This window comes from Cebus imitator, unplaced genomic scaffold (genome assembly GCF_001604975.1).
Source record: "Cebus imitator isolate Cc_AM_T3 unplaced genomic scaffold, Cebus_imitator-1.0 Scaffold101, whole genome shotgun sequence".
NCBI lineage: Eukaryota > Metazoa > Chordata > Mammalia > Primates > Cebidae > Cebus > Cebus imitator.
This window is the reverse complement of record NW_016107416.1, coordinates 923,475-941,715: the sequence shown is the minus strand read 5'-3', so window position 1 is coordinate 941,715 and position 18,241 is coordinate 923,475. Positions and strand designations below refer to the sequence as shown.

The 18,241-nt window shown below is 49.3% G+C and overlaps 1 protein-coding gene across 3 annotated transcripts in view; it reads left to right on the top strand.

Moving 5' to 3' along the window:
• NRG2 (neuregulin 2) overlaps positions 1-18,241 on the top strand; it is a 187,295-nt gene that overhangs the window by 129,511 nt on the left and 39,543 nt on the right. For all 3 annotated transcript variants that reach the window (XM_037741409.1, XM_017536744.2, XM_017536745.2), the window contains exon 2: positions 16,663-16,834. In XM_037741409.1, coding sequence (XP_037597337.1) covers positions 16,663-16,834 — 172 coding nt within the window. The remainder of the gene's footprint in view (positions 1-16,662; positions 16,835-18,241) is intronic.

Here is an 18,241-nt window from a genome sequence, read left to right as displayed (position 1 = left end):
CAGATAGTTCCTTCGGAACTGGACCAGACATTGGGCAATTGTCCCTCTCTGGTTTTTGGGAATGACTCCCTTGGGCCTTTGGCTTCTGTCCCCGCCTGGAGGAGCAGAGCCAAGATTTGCGACCCACTTTCGTGCCCTCCCTGGGCAGCTGCAGTGTGAACGAGGAGTGCGCTGGTCTCGGGCTTCTCGGAGGCCCCGGGCATGCACATCGTCTCTGCAGAACCAGGCTTGCACGGGGGCCCAATTGGGGAAATCCTGGATTCTCCATTCTTTTCTCTTCTTCAGGCAAGCGTTCTGTTAATTTTGTGCTAATTTTATGTGTTCTGTATTAGTCACAGGCGAGCCATGTTCAAATGCTTCATCTCCATTTAATCCTCATAACAATCCTGGGAGCAGGTGGTCCTATCTCCATTTTACAGAAGGAGTAACAGAGGCTTACTGAAGCTAAAGTAACAAAGTACGTTCCAGAGATAAGACTGGACTTCAAAGTAGCATTCTCAGGACAAAGATGCCTATCTTGCTGGGTCTCTATCCCCTTACTGGAGTGCCCAACATATCGACAACATAAAAATGCCTTCAAAAGAGCATTTGACTGGAAGCTGGGAGGCTTTGATTCTGCTTGAGAATTTGGCCAAATCCTTTTCCTTTCCTGAATTTCTGTGTCATGATGGAGAAGGGGTAGCAAGGCTCTCCCGTCTCTATTGGGAAGAGCCTAGGCTTCAAACACTGTCTTCAGCAGGGTAGAGAGAAGCAGCGAAGGAAACTTAGAGGCCAGAACTGTGTTCCCTTCTTTTTAAGAGAAAACCTCTTGGCCCATTTCTGCTGGACAAGCGTGTCTTAGAGCTCTCCCTAAGGGCATTGGTGGTTTGCTATGAGGAGCCTGTGGGTCAGCTCAAGCTGGGCTGCTGCATTATGGGATGAGCTCCCAAACTGAGATCTGAAAGAATGCAAGGTGCCTCTTTTTAGGATCGAAAATTTATGGATTTGGTTCAGTGAGCCACCTCCATTACCCACCCCACCCCCACTTCTCCTACATACACATCCTACCTTGGGCATTTTGGAAGGCAGGCTAGGTAAGGGCACTCTCTCAATGTCAAGGATGCAGGAGCTGAGCTAGTAGCAAACAGCACTCGGTGGGCTTCAGCTGGTGGGAATCACTAGTGCCAGGGAAACGTACATGGAAAGTATGAGCAAGTAATTCACTAAAACCTTCATCTTCGATGTAGGGTGGGAATCTGGAAAGTGGGAGGGAGAAAGGAGGGGAGAGGGAAGGGGACACTAATTAATTGTCTCCCCCTGGTCCTTGACGACACACTCAGCACCATCCAACTACTCCTTAAGAAACAGCTGGAGGAGGTACCTCTCTCCACACACACCCAGGCCAGTGTGGGGAAGTGGGCTTTTCCCCTGCCTCAGTGCAGGAGTTCTGGGTGGGGCTGAACTGAAGCCCCATGACTCACTGAGAGTTTGTGGGGCTGACACCTGGTATCCCTAACCCAGGGCTGGGTCCCTTCACCCTCCATTTCCCCTTTTCCCCAGCTCATAGCCTTGCTAGCCTTGGCAGCAGTGCTGGGGGCATTGAGTAGTAGGCTCACTCATGGTATAGTGGAATGGCATGGCTGGAAGCCAGGCATCTGGGGTTCATCCCTGTTGGGCCTCTGTGTGACCTCGGACATTGCCCTCCTTTTCTGTGGGTCTCTGGATATGCAGTCTACTCTCAGCCCTCACCTACATGGGAAGGGCAGAGTGTGAGCCTTCATACCCAGTAACTCTGAGAAGCCCCAGAGGAGGAAAACTGTCAGACTGGAGGAGTGGGGAAAATTGGCCTTTAAGAAAATCAGAATCCCTGGAGCTACTGTGTTGCTTTAAAGAATGACTTTGGAAGGGGATTCTAAGTTACCAGCCTTTTCTGTGTGCACCAGTTGGTCAGGGTTTGATAAAAATGTCTCCTCTGCTGGAGGTCCCCTAGGAACTGAGAATCTGAAGCTGCCTATAGGCAGACATGGGGCAGGCTTTGGTCTTTACCAGAGTGTCCTGGAGTGTGATGGTAGATTAGTGTCACAAGCTGAGGGCTCTGGACACATCTCATTTGAGTTCCCTGGACACAGATAAATCTTTCCAAGGTCTTTCTTTTCCATCTTTCCTATCTCCTGCCTCTGATAAAGATGCTGCCCTGACTACTAAAACAAATTCCCTTCTATAGGCTGTCCAGGGCCAGGTCAGAGGTGGGATGTGCTCGTGTGCATGTTGGAGCCACATGTGGGGGTTGCTTCTGGCAGCCTCCACCTCTGGTCTTGGCCCCTGGCTGACCCTGTTGAGCCGGGCACCCGGAGCTGTCCTCCTGCCACTCTGGAGCTCAGCCTATGCCTCATGCTCTGCTCTGGCTCCCTGGCACTTTGGGGTTCATTGCAAACAATAACAACAAGCAGAGAGTGACTTTGTACTTCCCAGCAGTCTTTCATCCTGAGAGCTCAAAGCAGTTTACAGACCAGGACTCATCAGTCTTCATCCCAGGTCCCAGGCATTCAGTAGGGGTGAAGAGGGGAGAGAGAGCTCTAGTCTTTCCAGATTGGCACAGAAGTATGGCTGGGGTAGGGCAGTGAGTCACCCAGGATGGCCAATAGGTCTGAGATAGAAATAAAATTGGACTATTAGCTTTAGGTCGCAAGTAGAGGGGATAGTCCCCTTAAAAGAGTATGAGCTGGGCCCTTCTTTCCCCAGGTGGATGCCTAGGCCCTCTGGCCTGTGTGGGCTCATTGAGTTGCTGGAGGAAGAAGCAGTAGTTTTTTGGAAGCAAAGTCCCTTGGAGTCAGATTTTTGCAGGAATCCCAAAGTGATGCCTATTGCTGCCTTCTTCCCCTTGGTGCTGGGAGCTTCAGGGCCAAGTCAGAGAAGCCCTAAGCTCTCTGACATTAGAGCATTACCAGAGTGAAGATACATGGAGGAAAAGGTGCTGGGCCACCCTGGGCAGGCCCTAGCCCTGGCCTTGGGGTTGGCTTCCCAGTTGCTACCCATACCTGGTCAGCCCCACTTACTCCACTAGATCCTCCTCTGTTCATTAGCCCACCAGGCTGGCCTGAGGGATTGCTACTATAGGGAAGAGGAGCTTAGGAAAAAATGAAAAACAACCTCTGACAAAACATTGCCAAAACACGAGACCTGGGCCCCATTAGAACCACGTTCTCATTGTGTTTTCCACGATTTCTGAGCCGGTAGCACACCCTTTGTAACTTGATGGGAAGCAAGTAGCAGCCCATCTTCCCGGTCTTCCTCCAGCCTAGCCATCCTCTCATCAAGGCTTCCAGGCTCTGGCCACCTGGTAACTACACAAACTTCATAAACTACATGTGCTTTCACTCACTTTTGTGTATTCAATTCTGCAAGCATTAACTGAGCTTCTATTATGTGAATAAACTATAGGCCCTGCCTTCAGGAAGCTCAGAGACAGATCCTTATACAACTACCTATGATCGGAACCGAGAGTAAGACCCGAGATAAATGTGCAACATATGGTGAGGAGAGGAATGATTTGTTCTCCTGGGAGGGTGTAGGGAGGACTTCACAGAGGAGATGGCATTTGAGCTGAGTCTGGATGGTGAATAGGAATTTACCAGGGAAAGGAAAGGGACTTCTTAGAAGTAGAAACATGTCCATGACCAAATTGCGTTGGAGACAGGGAGGCAGCTATCAGTACTGGCATGTAATGAGTGCTATAGTATCAGTACTGGCATGTAATGAGTGCTATAGTGTCAGTACTGGCATGTAATGAGTGCTATAGCGTCAGTACTGGCATGTAATGAGTGCTATAGTATCAGTACTGGCATGTAATGAGTGCTATAGTGTCAGTACTGGCATGTAATGAGTGCTATAGCGTCAGTACTGGCATGTTATGAGTGCTATAGTGTCAGTACTGGCATGTAATGAGTGCTATAGTATCAGTACTGGCATGTAATGAGTGCTTAGTAAATAAGCTGATACTATAAAGGGTAGGTATTATTTTATCATCCTCACTTTACAGGTGAGAAAACTGGAGTAGAGAAAGTCCCATAATGAACTATGAATTAGTGGCAGGATAGGATCTAAGTTCAAGTCTGTCCCCTGCCCTGCTTCAGTCATGCACTGTCTACCTGGCTCTGGGCTCTTCCATGCACCTCAGCAAAAACCAGGGAGAACCAGAGGATCTTTGCTGGTCCACTTGGAGCAGGCCCTCTCCATCAGGTCACCTGGTCAGATATCTACTTCCTGGGCTCTTGGGTGGGGTTTAGAGGTTACGAAGATAGGCAGGTTGAGTTCCTGCCCTCACAAGGAGCTTGTAGTGTGACTGTGGCCGTAAGGTGTGAACAGGAACCATGGATGCTGACACAGGAGGGCAGCCCTGAGGCCTTGAGGCTGCACAAATAGGCAGGAGCTCCTGGAAAGATAGTGGTTTATTGTGGTCAAATGCCTGGCCAGAAACCAAGCTAAAGGTTTAGATTCTGGCTAGATCTAGTACCAGGGTGGTAGATGTCTGGTCCTATGGAGCTCTTTGTGCAAAAGATGAACATTTAAATTAGTAGGAACCTGACTTAAAGCACAAACTGGGGACTTGTTAGAAATACAATTTCTTGGGACCTACCTCTGACCTACTGAGTCAGTAACTATGGGGATGGGGGCCAGTAATATGCATTTTACCGTGCCCCTCCCCATTGATTATGTTTAAGAAACACTGATTGAGCTGAGTGGCCCAGCCTCCTGGAGCAGAGCCCTGTGGAGGGCCTGTCAGTTCCATAGGTGTTCACCCAGCTCCGTGGTGTCAGGCATGAGGCTTGGGGTCTGCAGTGCTGGCTGAGATCCTTTCACCTGGCAGGACAAGATAGACATGAACGGACCTAATTCCAATTGCAAGGCCCAGAACAGATAGAAGAGACGAACTCTAACCAGAGGAATCTGAGGAGGCTTCGTGGAGGAGGAGATGGGGTTGAGGCCGACTTTGGAGCATGAGAAGGACTTTGGCAAAGGGGCTAGGTGCCCAGATTGAAGAAGTCACTTAAGCAGGTATGGAGGCTGGGAAACGGGATATTTGGGGAAATCGGGCACAATCCAGAAGGTATGCTGCCAACACAATATGTACGAGGGAGAGACCAACAAGGCCAAACAGTGGATTTTCTGAGTGCCAGGCTAGTGAGTGTGGACTTATATGAATCAGCAGGGAATGAAGGATTCTGAGCAGGAGGGTGACCTGGTCCAAGCTGCTCTTTAGGAATCATAGCCACCCCCAGAAAGGACAGAAAAAGGGAAAGCACAGTCAGGAGCTCCTGCAGTAGCCCCAGCTGAACGTCAAGATGTGCGTGTGGTGATGGGTGGGTACAGGAGGCCACAGACTTTGCCTCAGGATATCTTGCCAGCTGCAGACACTTTGGGAGGATTCTGGGGATTTGGGGCTGGCAAAGGAGCTGTGACTTCTGGTGCAGTCAGTTGAGGCCTGGATCTGAATTCATAGTTCACTCCCTTCACTGTAACGATGGAGAAACTGAGGCCCTGAGAGGGAAGTCCACGCACCAAGGCAAAGGACTTGACCCTATAGGGCAAGAATGAGGGCAGCAGCCTGCTCCCCTCAACCAGCCACTGCAGCCTGGGTCTCACCATTCATGCCTGCGGTGCAGATGGATTCTGCTCAGTTCCGTGAGTGCATCATGGTTCCTTCCGGCCTTGTTCCTGTGAACCTGCCGTTCACTTTTCCTGGCATATGTTCTCTCTTAGCAAACTCTTGCTCACCCTTCAGGCTCAGCATAGGCTTTGTTTCCTCCACAGGGCCTCCCTGGTCCCCAGGGTGAGGAGCACATTGCTCAGCTAGAGTCTCCACCAGGGCCAAGGCCACATCAACTTGACCCTCAGCACTCGAAATGTGCTCAGTGCTCAGTGCTCAATCCATTCTTGAATGAACACATGAATAAGAACATTTTCAAGCTATTTCACCCTTGTATGTGGAGACCTGGCTGGCCCCTCCTGTTCAAAGAGATCAGTCTCATGGAAGGAGGTTGCCCCAGTTGAGCTTCCTGCCCAGGCTGCAGCCCCTTAGTGATTGGGCAATGGTAGGCTGAGCAAGAGTCATCTTTCAGTAAGGGCCCCGACTTCATCATCTGCTCTGCCATTCTAGGGCAGATGCCTATTTGGGCTGTTGGGGAGGGAGAGGGATGAGCTGGGGAGGAGTGTTGGGTAGGTAAGGGCTCTGGGATTACCTGTCAAGGGACCCCATGCTCCAGCGAGTGCTCACAGTCATCTTGATCTGGGCCACCCTGAGGCACCCATCAGTTACAGTCCAGCCTTACATCATTAATTCATTTTCTTGGCCTGTGATCAGTGAGCACCTACTCAGTGGCAGACACCAGGAAACATGGCCATGCTGCAGCACATACCCACCCAGCTCCTCACAGTCTAGAAAGATAAGAACCTGATTTTCTCCAAGGTGAGAAGCCCCGAGAAGAGCATGTAAAAGGCTCAGGGAGTCTGTGTGAGGCAGAGACTGCTTCTAGCTGGATGGATTAGTGAAGGCGGTGGCATCTGAGCTCTTGGGGGATTTTGATTAATAAGAGTTGCGGGTTATTAAGCTTTCTCTCTGTTTCAGGCACCATGTGAACTTCTCGACATACATTACCTTCATTTAATTCTCACCACAATCTTAAAAGGTGCATGAGATTGTCCCTGTTTCACAGACAAGGAATAAAGGCTCAGAGAGGTTAAGGAATTTCCCTAGTTATACAAGATGCTGGGCAGAGCCAGAATGCAGAGTGGCATCCGTCTGGCCCCACAGCCTGATGTCTGACCGTCTCAACTCGGCTTCCTGTGCGAGGGATGACATTTAGGGGAAGCAGGAGCAGAGGGCATGGAGGCAGGACAGAATGGGCATGGGCATGTTTGGGGAGCAACCAGTGATTTGGTTTGCCTGGAATATACGATTCTTGAAGGGAGGTGATAGGGGAATGTAGAGAGGCATGTTTGGGAAGGAGGCCCATTCACTGACCTAGCAAACATGCCCTGAGGGCCCTGGCTGCCAGGTAAGGAAGGTGGGTGGCCTTTCTCTTCAGACATCACAGAGCCAAGGAGGGTTTCTGAATGGTCATGAGGCACATTGAGTTGGAACTGCCAACTGTACACTGTTCGTGTCATGGTACCGTGGCACGGGGAACAGTATGGCCTGAGCCAGGGCCTGGCAGATGATGGGGAGTTATGAGGATAAGAGGATTGGTAGAAGCCAAATGGACTCAGCCTTTGGGGAAGGTCAAGAGAGACAGGGTTGTCATGGATGACAAAGTGACTGAAAGAGGGAATTCAGGAGAAGGAGCACTCTTGGGAGAGAAGATGGAGAAACTGGTTTTCCACATGTTATATTTGACCTGATGACTAAATACCCAGGTAGGAAGGTGTTCATTTTGGGGTGAGTTCTTTCCAGCCCCCTTGCCCTCACTAGCCTGGAGCACAAGGACCACATCTTAGCCCACCCAGGATCCCAGGGTGCCTAACCTGGGACTTTCATGCTTGTAGTTGAATTTGAAGGGAAGGAGACAGGGCCTCTGGCAGCCTGGGCCCCCTGCGCCTGTGGTGAGCACATGAGCCTCTTCCTGCTCTGCTTCAGGCCAGCTAAGACCTTTCTCCTGAAATCCAGCATTTCTTCAAAACCTTATACTTTTTTTTCTTAAAAATCCACATGAACTTAACACTCTTATCCATCATATGCATTTGTTCTGATATAAAGGTGCTGCTTCTCCTTATTAATAAGCTTGGCAGATCCTCAGAAAGAGGCCCTGAGATCATCCTATGGCTTTGCATGTATCCCAGTTTGAGAAGCCAGTCTTTTCTGCGTATACAAGGCGCTTCTCCCTTTCCCCAACCCCTACTACATTTCCCCAAGACACAGAGCTTCAGAAACAACTTTCTCCAAACAGGCGAGGAGGCAGGAAACGCAGGCCCACCCCAAAGGGGATAGAGCTCTGGGAACCCCTTCTTGGCTCTTTCTGAATTCCCCAAGCAAGAGGCAGCCTAGTCCACCAACAGCAGGCTCTTTCCACAGAGGGTTCTCCTGGGCCAGGGCCCAAGACTTTGGCCCAGAGCCCAGCCTTCCCCAGTAGGGAGATTAAACAGAGTTTGGGTAAATGGTAACAGTTTTTCAGAACTGTCATCTCCGCTTTGTCCCCAACCTCCGCCCTCAGCAGCTGAAGAGATAATGGTCAGAGGCCTTCCATCCCTCCATAGAGAGCTTTCTCTTCCTTCACTCCTCTGAAACAGACAGAGCATAGTTTATAAATGAGTCAACTGAGGCTCAGAGAGGCTAAACGACTTACCTAAGGGCAGACAGCTGAGAAAGTGGGAGACTGGGACAAAGACCTGGATTGCTGTGTCCTCAGCTGCCTCTCTTTCCCCTGTTCCTGCTCTGCTTCCTCTGTGCCTCATCCGTGCCAGCTCTAGGTGTCTGCAGCCTGTGCCCCAAGCACTGCTAAGAACCCAGGGAGACTGAGGCGTCTGTGCTGAGTATCCCTATGCCTACCCCAGCAACTGCTGCCCTGCTCTGTGAACCTGTGCCATCTCTCACAGACATAGGTGACATCCCCCTCTGTCCTCCTCTCTGCTGCTCATGTGCCACACTGTATCCCAGCCCTGCACTGGGTGGTGCACTGCGGCATGGACCTGGGGACTAGGCATCTCTCCCTGGCCTTGCAGAGCCCTGAGGAGGCCAGTGTTTCTCTCAGGATGCTTGACTGCTAGCAGAGGGGGCCATGGGTGGGAATAGTGTTGTCCCTGCTGGTCAGGCCTGGGCCTGTGCATACCTGCTGTCACATTGCAGGTTGGGTGTCAGTGGATGGGTGCTTCTGTATGGGCAGGTGAAGCTTTAAGGCAGGAATCATTTCAGTTGGTCTTGGTGCTGCCAAGTTTTGCCTCCTCCTCCTCCTCCTTCCTTCCCCTTCTTTACCTGCCCTCCCGGTGCAGTGTCTGCCTTCCCTCTTTAGTTCTCATCCCAGCTGGCCTGCCTGTCTCCTCCTTGCAGCTGAAGTGCCAGGCACCTGGGCTGCTGAGCTGAAAGCCATCAGGTCTGGGCCGGTTTTTGCTGGTGCAGGGAAGGTGGTCCTCTTTGAGGCTCTACTCCTTTCCCAGCCTCTGTGGGAACCCTCAACAGGAGGCAGAGACCAAGCCAAGGGCCGGGCCATGCCTCATTTCCCACCAAATCCCCGGTGACTGGTAAGTGCCTGGTACATCATAGGGACTGTTGCATGTGGGTATTTGTTGGATGGATGTAAGAAGAGGGCAAAGCCAGCCCAGGCATCGGGCTGGGCCTAGATGACTGAGGAGATGTGGCTCAGGGAAAGCCAAGCAGCCCAGCTGGGCATACACTCCCTTTGGGAGCCGTCCTGTGAGTGTGAAATGGCTCTTCTGCAGGCCATGGGGAGGATGCCTGGCTGCCTAGGCTGTCTGTGCCCACTTAAACCAGCTGTGTTTTTAATTTAGTCGGTTTTCTTTTTTCCTCATTTGAACTTGGAGTCTGTAATTAACCTCCAATAGGTTGCAGTCACTTTGTGGGTGGGAGAAGGGTGGGAAGGGGGCTGGCCCACAGCTGGCCAGCAGCAGGACAGTGGGAAACTTTGATGCCAGGCAGGCTGGCCACATTGTCTCCGGGTGTTGCTCTGCAAAGGGAACTGCTCAGCCTTAGTCATGAGGTGAGGATCATTAACCCTTTTAAGAGCCTGCTGCCCCTGCCCGCTGGGTGCCGGGAGGGAGGCAGAGCCAGGTCCTTCCTGGCTGGGTTACCCAGCGTCCTGAGCGTCTGTCTTGCTCTCAGATCTGGGTAGGCTCCACACCCACCGCCCACTGCCGAGAGGAATGAGGTTAAGCTGCTGGCAGCAGCGGCACCTCCTGGCCTCGGGGCTGGGATGTGGGAAGGAGCAGTCCTGGTTGTCGCTGTTGTCGCTATCTTTAATGAGGTGCTTTCTGGGGATGGCCTGTCAAACAGATACAGGCCAGATGCCCTGGCTTGGCACTGGGAGATAGGAAGCAGAAGCCACCAGATACCCTGTGGCCCAACTCATGGCAGCCATGGGGCAATGTCCTAAGGTTTTATGGATTCTGTTCTGGCGGAAAATATTTTTGTGGAGGCCGATGCCATCCTTGAGAGAGCTTCTTCTTGCTCTTATAAAGCTGCCAAAGGAGATCTCCCCACACCTCCACTACAGTAAACCCTAGTCCTGTTTAGGTGAGCCCTCTCCCAGGAGGAAGAGGACTGGATAAAGTAGCCTCTGGGCTTCCCCTAAAACTAAGAAGTATGGCAGCTCAGCAGAGGGGGCTTGGTCTGAGGAGGAAACCCTAGGGGAAGGGAGAGCCGCCCAATATCCAAAGACCTACCTGGGTCATCAGCTTGCCGCCTGCCCCTTTATCTCTGGGGAAGGAGCCACTGCAGGGATCAGAGTGTCAGTGATGGTCATGGGTGCAGAGTGCTGGGAACTTCCCCCACTTCTTGTGCACACAGAACTTCCTCTTGCTTTTGCTATAGGCGTCTCATCTGTCCACTCTCCTGTGTGCTGGACCTTTGAGGGTCCCCTTTCTGCATGAGAAAATATGCATGGATCCCCAGGACTGCTGCTGCTCCCTTCAGCCACAAAGCTGAATTTATGGAGAAATTCATTGCTATATTGTTATTATTAGCAGAACACTGGAGACAACCTAATACACTCATCTGAACAATGAAATATTATGCAACGATTGAAATGATTCTAGACTTGGAAAAATGTTTGGAATGTATATTGACTGAGAAAAATAGGATATAAAGCATTTTGGAGAGAAAAAAGTCTTTTGGGAGACATCTGAAAGTGCCTACAGTGCCTTTCTCTCTGGTGGTAATTGAATTGATTTAGATGTGTTTTTCTTTTTCCTTACTTGTATAATTTTTTCACAACAAAAATTTCTTATGTAACAAAACAACAACAGAAGGGGACGAGCTAAACTCTTCGGAGAGTAGGGGGCGGTTACTGCATATACAGCTGGATCATTTCTGTCTGGGGCCAAACACAGAACCTGGCTCATAGCAGGCATTCAATAAACAGTTAGGGGAAAGGAGAGGTGCTCAGTACTCAAGGGCTCAAGTAGCCATGGGCTTGCTGTCCACCCCTCCATCTGTCAGGAAGGAGCAGCGGTAGGGATCAGTGTCGACTGAATGGGGAATAAATGCCTGTCCACTGCATTGCTTCAGTTCTTTCCTTGACAGATCCCATGCCTCCCAGGAAGCCTGTTCCTCTGCTTGGTTCAGCTCTGGCCCCAACACATTCTTGGGACGTGGTGCGATGGTCTCTACACCCATACACTAGCATTGCATTCTGGGCCCTGGGCCTTGTATTGTCACAAGAGACACAGACAATACCTGACCTCGCTCAGAGAGGGTGTCTAGGTAAGGGACTGGCCTAGCCCAGTCATGTCTGAGGCCCCGTAAGAACTGTCTCTGGATGCACATATGACTGCTGTGCAAACAGCCCCTCAGCCTTACCCCACATGATCCCAGGGGCTGGTACTAGATCCAGTGGCTAGACGACGCATAGAGAAAGGATGGTGGCTCAGAACAAGAATGAGTTTAAAATGTAGAAAGTAAGATCAGATCATCCCCCAACTTATAAGCCTCTAATGCCTTCCCAGCACACCTACAAAACAAACCCAGGACCACCTTGGGGAGGTCACCTCAATCTTTGCCACAGAAAACCTGGCAGGGCTCTAGGCCCACGAGTTAGGGTCGGGAGGGCATTGTTCCAAGGCCATCTGGCATACATTCTTCTCTTTCCTGCCACCTATGCTGCTGCCACTGCCCCCTGACCCCAAGAAACTTTCCTACGAGGTTTGCCCGACCCTGGCTTTCAACTTTCAAATAACTGCAAACTAGGATTTCTGTGAGCAAAAGACCAGGACTGGCAGCTGCCAGAGCAGGAGGCATGGCTTTTAGCATCACAGATGATGAACTGTTAAGAGCTATAAAGGAAAACTCTTTGTAAAGAACATGGCATGATTCAAATGTGTGGTTATTTTTATTTTGTCATGCTTTAAACCAGTGCTGTCCAATAGAAATATAATGTAATCCACGTATCTAAAATTTCTAGTAGGCACATAAAAAGGTTTTGTTTTTCTTTTAATGCACAAAACAAATCCAGACTTCTCATCCTAGCTTGCACAGCCCATGTCAACCTGGGCCCTGCCTACCTCTCCAAGCTCCCCTCACACCCTGCCCACCTTCTGCTATCTTCCAGGCACATATGCCTCTTTTGGCCCCATGAACTCACCAAACCCATTCCCACCTTAAGGCCTTTATCCAGCTGCATTTTGTTTTTACTGTCGCATATTTAGTGCTGGTTTTTTGCTTGTTGTCCCCCTCACTAAAATTCAGACTCCCTAACAGTAGGATGCCTACCTCTTGATGTGGTTGAATGAATGAATGAATGAATGAATGAATTCATTTGGAGTGAATTGAATAAATACATAAGGAACAGGTGAACTAGATAGGGTTGTTCTGAAGTGAGTGGACTATCCAAAAATGGCTGAATCACACAAGGTTCTCACTAGATGGAGTGGGCTCCCTGTGATTTGAAATGCGGTCCTGTGTTTTCCATTGATGGCTGGCAATGACTTTGGAGCTCTCAGTTCCTCAGGCCCTCTAAATTAGGGCCATGCCTACTGTTTCTGGGGACAGTCCCTATGTAGCACATCCCCCTAGCCCATCACCATCATCGCTAAGCAGTGGCCACAGGCTCAGTGCAGAGTATTGTCCTGGAACTTATGTCAGGAATCAAGATGGTAGAGTAACCTCTGCTTCCTCCCACCAGGTGCCACCACCATCCCCACCCTGTCTTGCTGGGAGGGAAGTGGCCCATGGTGGTGGGGACAGGTGGTTCCCTTGTCTCTAAGTTGTAAGAAAAGTCAACACACTCCAAGTGGGGTAAGGGGACACTTTAGAACCTGAGATGAGCTCTCTGTGTTGTGTCCCCATATCACAAAAATGGGGAAGGGACTAGTTGGAGGTCACCCCTTGACCAAGAAGTTAGATCATCACCAGGTGTCAACCCAATCTTAGCACAAAACCACCTGTGCATATGTGTTCAGTTTGTAACCAGTCATTGAGCTATACACTTACAATATGTGCACTTTCCTGAATGTATGTCACATTTCCAAAAATAAAGGAGCACACCTGAAGAGCCCTTTAGATCCCACAACCTGAACCCACGCTCACAGCTTCTGCTTCAGAATGCCTAGGATATGTCACAGGTACCTGACTTGTAAAGCTTCCCATGTGATTCTGATTAGCATCCAGGGTTAAGGCCTAATATAAGCAGTGACTGGGGACTCCAGAGCAGATGAAGGAGGGAGTGGGGGTGGGCAAGGGAAGGAAGATAAGGCAGGATTTCAGTCACACTTAGAATAATGAAGTTCTAAAACATCCAACACATTGATAGATTGATGTACATAGAATCTCTGGGTGCCAAAAAAAAAAAAAGAAGAATAATCAGCAATATAAAAAAACAGGTAACTGAGGGGGAAAAACTTTGTAGCAAAAGGTTAATAGCCTTAATATTTATAAAAAGCTCTTACAAATCACCAGGATGAGCACTCAGTAGAAAAACAGATGGCATGCATGAACAGGCAATTCAAAAAGAAGAAATACAATGGGCCAATACACTTATGAAAAATGTTCAGCCTCATCAGTAATCAAATAAATGCAAATTAAAACAACAAAGAGACATTACCTTTTGCCTAGCTAATTGGCAAAGATTAAAGACATGATAGTACCTTGTGTTGGTGAGGGTGTGGAAAAAACAGGCACTGTCATTCACTGGGGGGAGTGCAAATTGGTGCAACCTTTCCAAAGGGCAATTTGGCAATGCGCAAAGCTGAGGAAGACTGTGTACCCTCTGACGCAGCAATTCCACTTTTAGGAAGATCGCCTTAGGAAATAATTATGAATAATAATAATGATAGCTAACCTTTGTTAAATGTTCTCTGTGTGCCAGGCTGTACATGCATTATCTCATAGAATCCTCACAGCCATCACCCTAAGAGGTGGGAGCTATTATTTATCTCCTGTATTTTACAGCTGAGGAAGTTGAGGTGCAAACAAATGAAGTTAATTCTTGAGGACACAAATTTAACAAGTAGCAAAGTCTGGATTGAAACACAGGCAGCCTGAGTCTAGAGCCCTGCTGCCCCGTACAGCAGTGTACGTGGGGTGTGTGCAGAGATAAAGCTGCAAGGATGTTGTTTTGGGGTTGTCTGTAATGGGAAGGTGGAGGGGGGCATGCTGTATGTTCCACACAGGAATCAGTTACATAAATTATGATGCACCCATAGAGGAACATTATGCAACCATGAAAAATGATGCTGTAAGAAAAATGGTGTGTGAATATTCAGGGGGAGGGTGGATTTGTATATGCATAAAAGATTTCTGAAAGGAGGTCAAAGGATCTGATAAGATTAATTGTCTCCTAGAAAGACAACTGTGTGGTTGTGGCCAGAAGTTAGAGAGAGACATGTTTTCTAAGCCATAGAACCCTTTCACTTCTTGAATTTTGAATCATGTTGATGTCTATCAAGATATATGTATGTATATTCAATAGAATCATTGTCAAAATATATACATATACAAATAAATACACGTATAAGTTATGTTATAGAATTTGTTCCACATAACTTTATTTCCTTGAAATGCTAGTAAGAGTTCCAAGAAAAAGGCTTCAAAACCCTCACTTAAAGAACGATACTGAAGTTAATAAAGATACTTCTTTTTTTTTTTTTGAGATGGAGTCTCACTCTGTTGCCCAGGCTGGAGTGTAGTGGCACAATCTCAGCTCCCTGCAACCTCTGCCTCCTGGGTTCAAGCAATTCTCCTGCCTCAGCCTCCTGAGTAGCTGGGATTGCAGGCGTATGCCACTATGCCTGGCTAATTTTTGTATTTTTAATAGAGACGGGGTTTCACCATGTTGGTCAGGCTGGTCTCGAACTCCTGACCTTGTGATCCACCCTCCTCGGCTTCCCAAGTGCTAGGATTACAGGCGTGAGCCACTGTACCCGACCAAAGATACTTCTTTAACTATGTTTAACCCACATGTTCGCCAAACCCATTTTCCCATGGAACCCTCTTCTCAAGTAATACCTGTTTTCATCTCTCCAGATACTCCTGCTTATAGAATTCAGTTTGGGAAATGCTATTATTAATATTTAACAGCCAGGCAAAAGGGTTACATTGTTTCATTAAATGAAAGAATACATAGAGCCTGGCACATAGAACTTAAGAAAGGTTAGCTATTATTGTTATTATTATCCACAAATGGCATTGATTCCATTTTGTTTACAAATGGGGGAGGTGTTGTTTATGAGTATGGAGACAAGGGATGGTTTTGGTTTCTTCTTTTTTCATCCCTCTGTATTTTTTAATTTTCTAAAATGAACAAAATTATTTTATGAGAATTATTGCATAAGCCTACATCATACATTTTTAAAGTCTTCCTTTCTGTGCTTCCTCTGTGCCCTGTACCCCTCTTATCTACTCCCTGCGTATATGCAGCAGCTCAGGGTTAAGTTCAATGAGGGGACCCTGTTCTAGCCGGGTCCTCCTGCCTGCCCTTCTCCAGAGCCAGCTCTGGCCCACTGTCAGCACTCTGAGCTGCAGGGAAAGGGCCAGTCAGTTCCCAGGCAACTCCCTGGCTCCAATAGACCTTCTCTTCTGCTACTGGAAGGCTTTTAACCACCTCACAGAGAGAGAAGAGACCACAAAATCAGACACCATTCTGCTACTAGCCTGACACATGGCAAATCCTGATACCTGAGCTTTGCTCCCAGCTCTGTGGCTGCCTGGCTATGTGGCTTCTGGCAAGTTTCTTCACCTCTCTGAGTCTCATCTGCACCGTCAGTGTCAGTATGACACTACCTCACAGAGCTCAGGGACCAAACGAGAGCCTGCATGAAGGCTTTGTGTATCCTGTAAGGGACTATCCCACTGGAAATAATTATTATACACCTCAGCAGTGAGCACTGGTTTGGCCTCACCTTCCTGAGAACAGAGTACTTTCTCGTGTGTCTGTGTGTGTGTGTGTGTGTGTGTGTGTGTGTGTGTGTGTGTGTTTTGGTGAGGAGAGGAGCAAGGAAGTAAAACATGGGAGACTGGGGCGTGTGGAAGCAGAATGGTATTTAATCAGCTTGGCATTTGCAGCTTTGCATCCGTGATTGGGCCTGAGCCCACCAGTGCGGTCCCCATGGCTTGTTACCCATGATTTTTAATCCTGAGTGCCGACGTCAAGATCTGGGTTTGAATCCCAGTTCCATCATCTGCCCTTAGGGAAGTAACTTCACCATTCTAAGCCTCTGTTTCCCCATCTGTGAGTGGGTTTAATCATGGGGTTATTGTGAAGATTTCATAAGCTAATATAAAGCTTCATACCATTCAAGGCATGAAGGAAACTCTGCAAGTTATAACTACATCGATGTCATCACAGGCTCACTGTAAATGTTTATTGAATTGAACTAGGAAATGACACCAGGAGGGGTGGCTCTCAGGATCACCCCCTCCTTCCCCAGTTCCAGCCCAAAGACAGTGGTCCTTACTCTCCGCTACTCCTGCTTGGCACTGCCCCTACCGCCACCATGCTCACCTACCTGCCTTGTACCCCACAGCCACCCGGCCCAAGCTGAAGAAGATGAAGAGCCAGACGGGACAGGTGGGTGAGAAGCAGTCGCTGAAGTGTGAGGCAGCAGCTGGTAATCCCCAGCCTTCCTACCGTTGGTTCAAGGATGGCAAGGAGCTCAACCGCAGCCGAGACATTCGCATCAAATATGGCAACGGCAGGTGAGCAATATCCAGCCTGTCTTTCATCCAACCAGCTGCCCTTCCTCCTCTTGAGGTGGGGGGCCTGAGCAGGGCAGGGCTGTGCCCTCAGTCTCACCCGTAGAGCCAGTCCCAGCCTCTCTCTTGACTCCCCTTCCTTGCCACTCCCAGCCTTCTTCCTGCAACTCGGGGACCCTCTGGTCATGGTGGCCCAGGGTCTTGAAGACCACAGGCAAGAATTAAGCCATTAGCTTCTCTGGATAGTTGAAGGCAATTTGATTGTCACAGTCAGCTCTATCAGTGTAAGTCCCTGCTCATCCCTAAAACTTCTCGAAAGACCTGCTGCAGTGTCGGAAAGCCCCATCATTGATAAAAGACCCTGACTCCAGAATGCCTCTGGGAGGTCACACGTAATGGGCTGGTTTCTCAGCTTAGCGAGCTGTCACTTGTCAGAGAGCTAGGTAAGGGGAAAGGGATCAACACTTTGATTGGTGTTGGAGAACTCTGTTCTTCAGACGGTTTTCCCCTGAAACATGAGAATTGTCTTTAATCATGAATCAGTGCTCCAGGGAAGTGAATCAGAGAAGTTCCCTGAGTCTCCAGGCTGTGAGAGATGGCCTGTCTTCCTTTTTGGGTTGGTCAGGCAGGGGGCTTCTGGCACCAGAGAATCTGATCATCCAAGGCAGCCCACCACCTCTCTCCTGCCTCTCAAAGAGAAGCAAGATGAAAAACCCCTGCCTGCCAGGTAGAAGCAGGCATTCTACCTGATGTCTGCTCTGTTGGCTCCAGGGACCTAGGCCTTCCCTCTCTGACTGAGGAACTCCCAAGGCTTTTCTGCACCCCTCCCAGAGTAGCTTACAGCCACTCCCTTACTGGCTGTCATTTTCCTCCTCACCACCTCACCACACACACAAAATGCAAATTAGGATGGTTTTAGAGCACACCAGCCTACCCACAACAAAAAGTGGTAGAAGGCCCGGGCTGGGCCGGCTGCTTGGGCTTGCCGTGGCCCTGCCTCTGGCCCTTAGACTCTGGAACCTGGAAAAGAGGATGAGGGAATCAGGGGACTGGGAGTTGCTTCCAGTTCTCTGATTCTCCTTGCAAGAGTGGGGAACAGAAGTAGAACTGATCACTCTAGAAAATGATCCTGGCAGAAAACAGAATGTAATTAAGGAAGGGTTTGGCTTAGATCAAAGGTTTGTGGGTGAAAGAATGCCGCTTCCTAAGGAACTTGCCATGACCAGCGCAAGTCGGGAGTTCTGTGTGTCCCTATTCTACAGCACTGGCAAGAAGCTCAGGCTGCCCACCCAGCTCACCTTCTGAGACCACCCCACCCCTTCTCACTGTCCTTCCAAGGCTGGCTCCAAGCTGGAGCGAATGAGCAGGCTTCTTGGAGCTGGGGCGATTGGGTCCCATCTCCCTCCTACC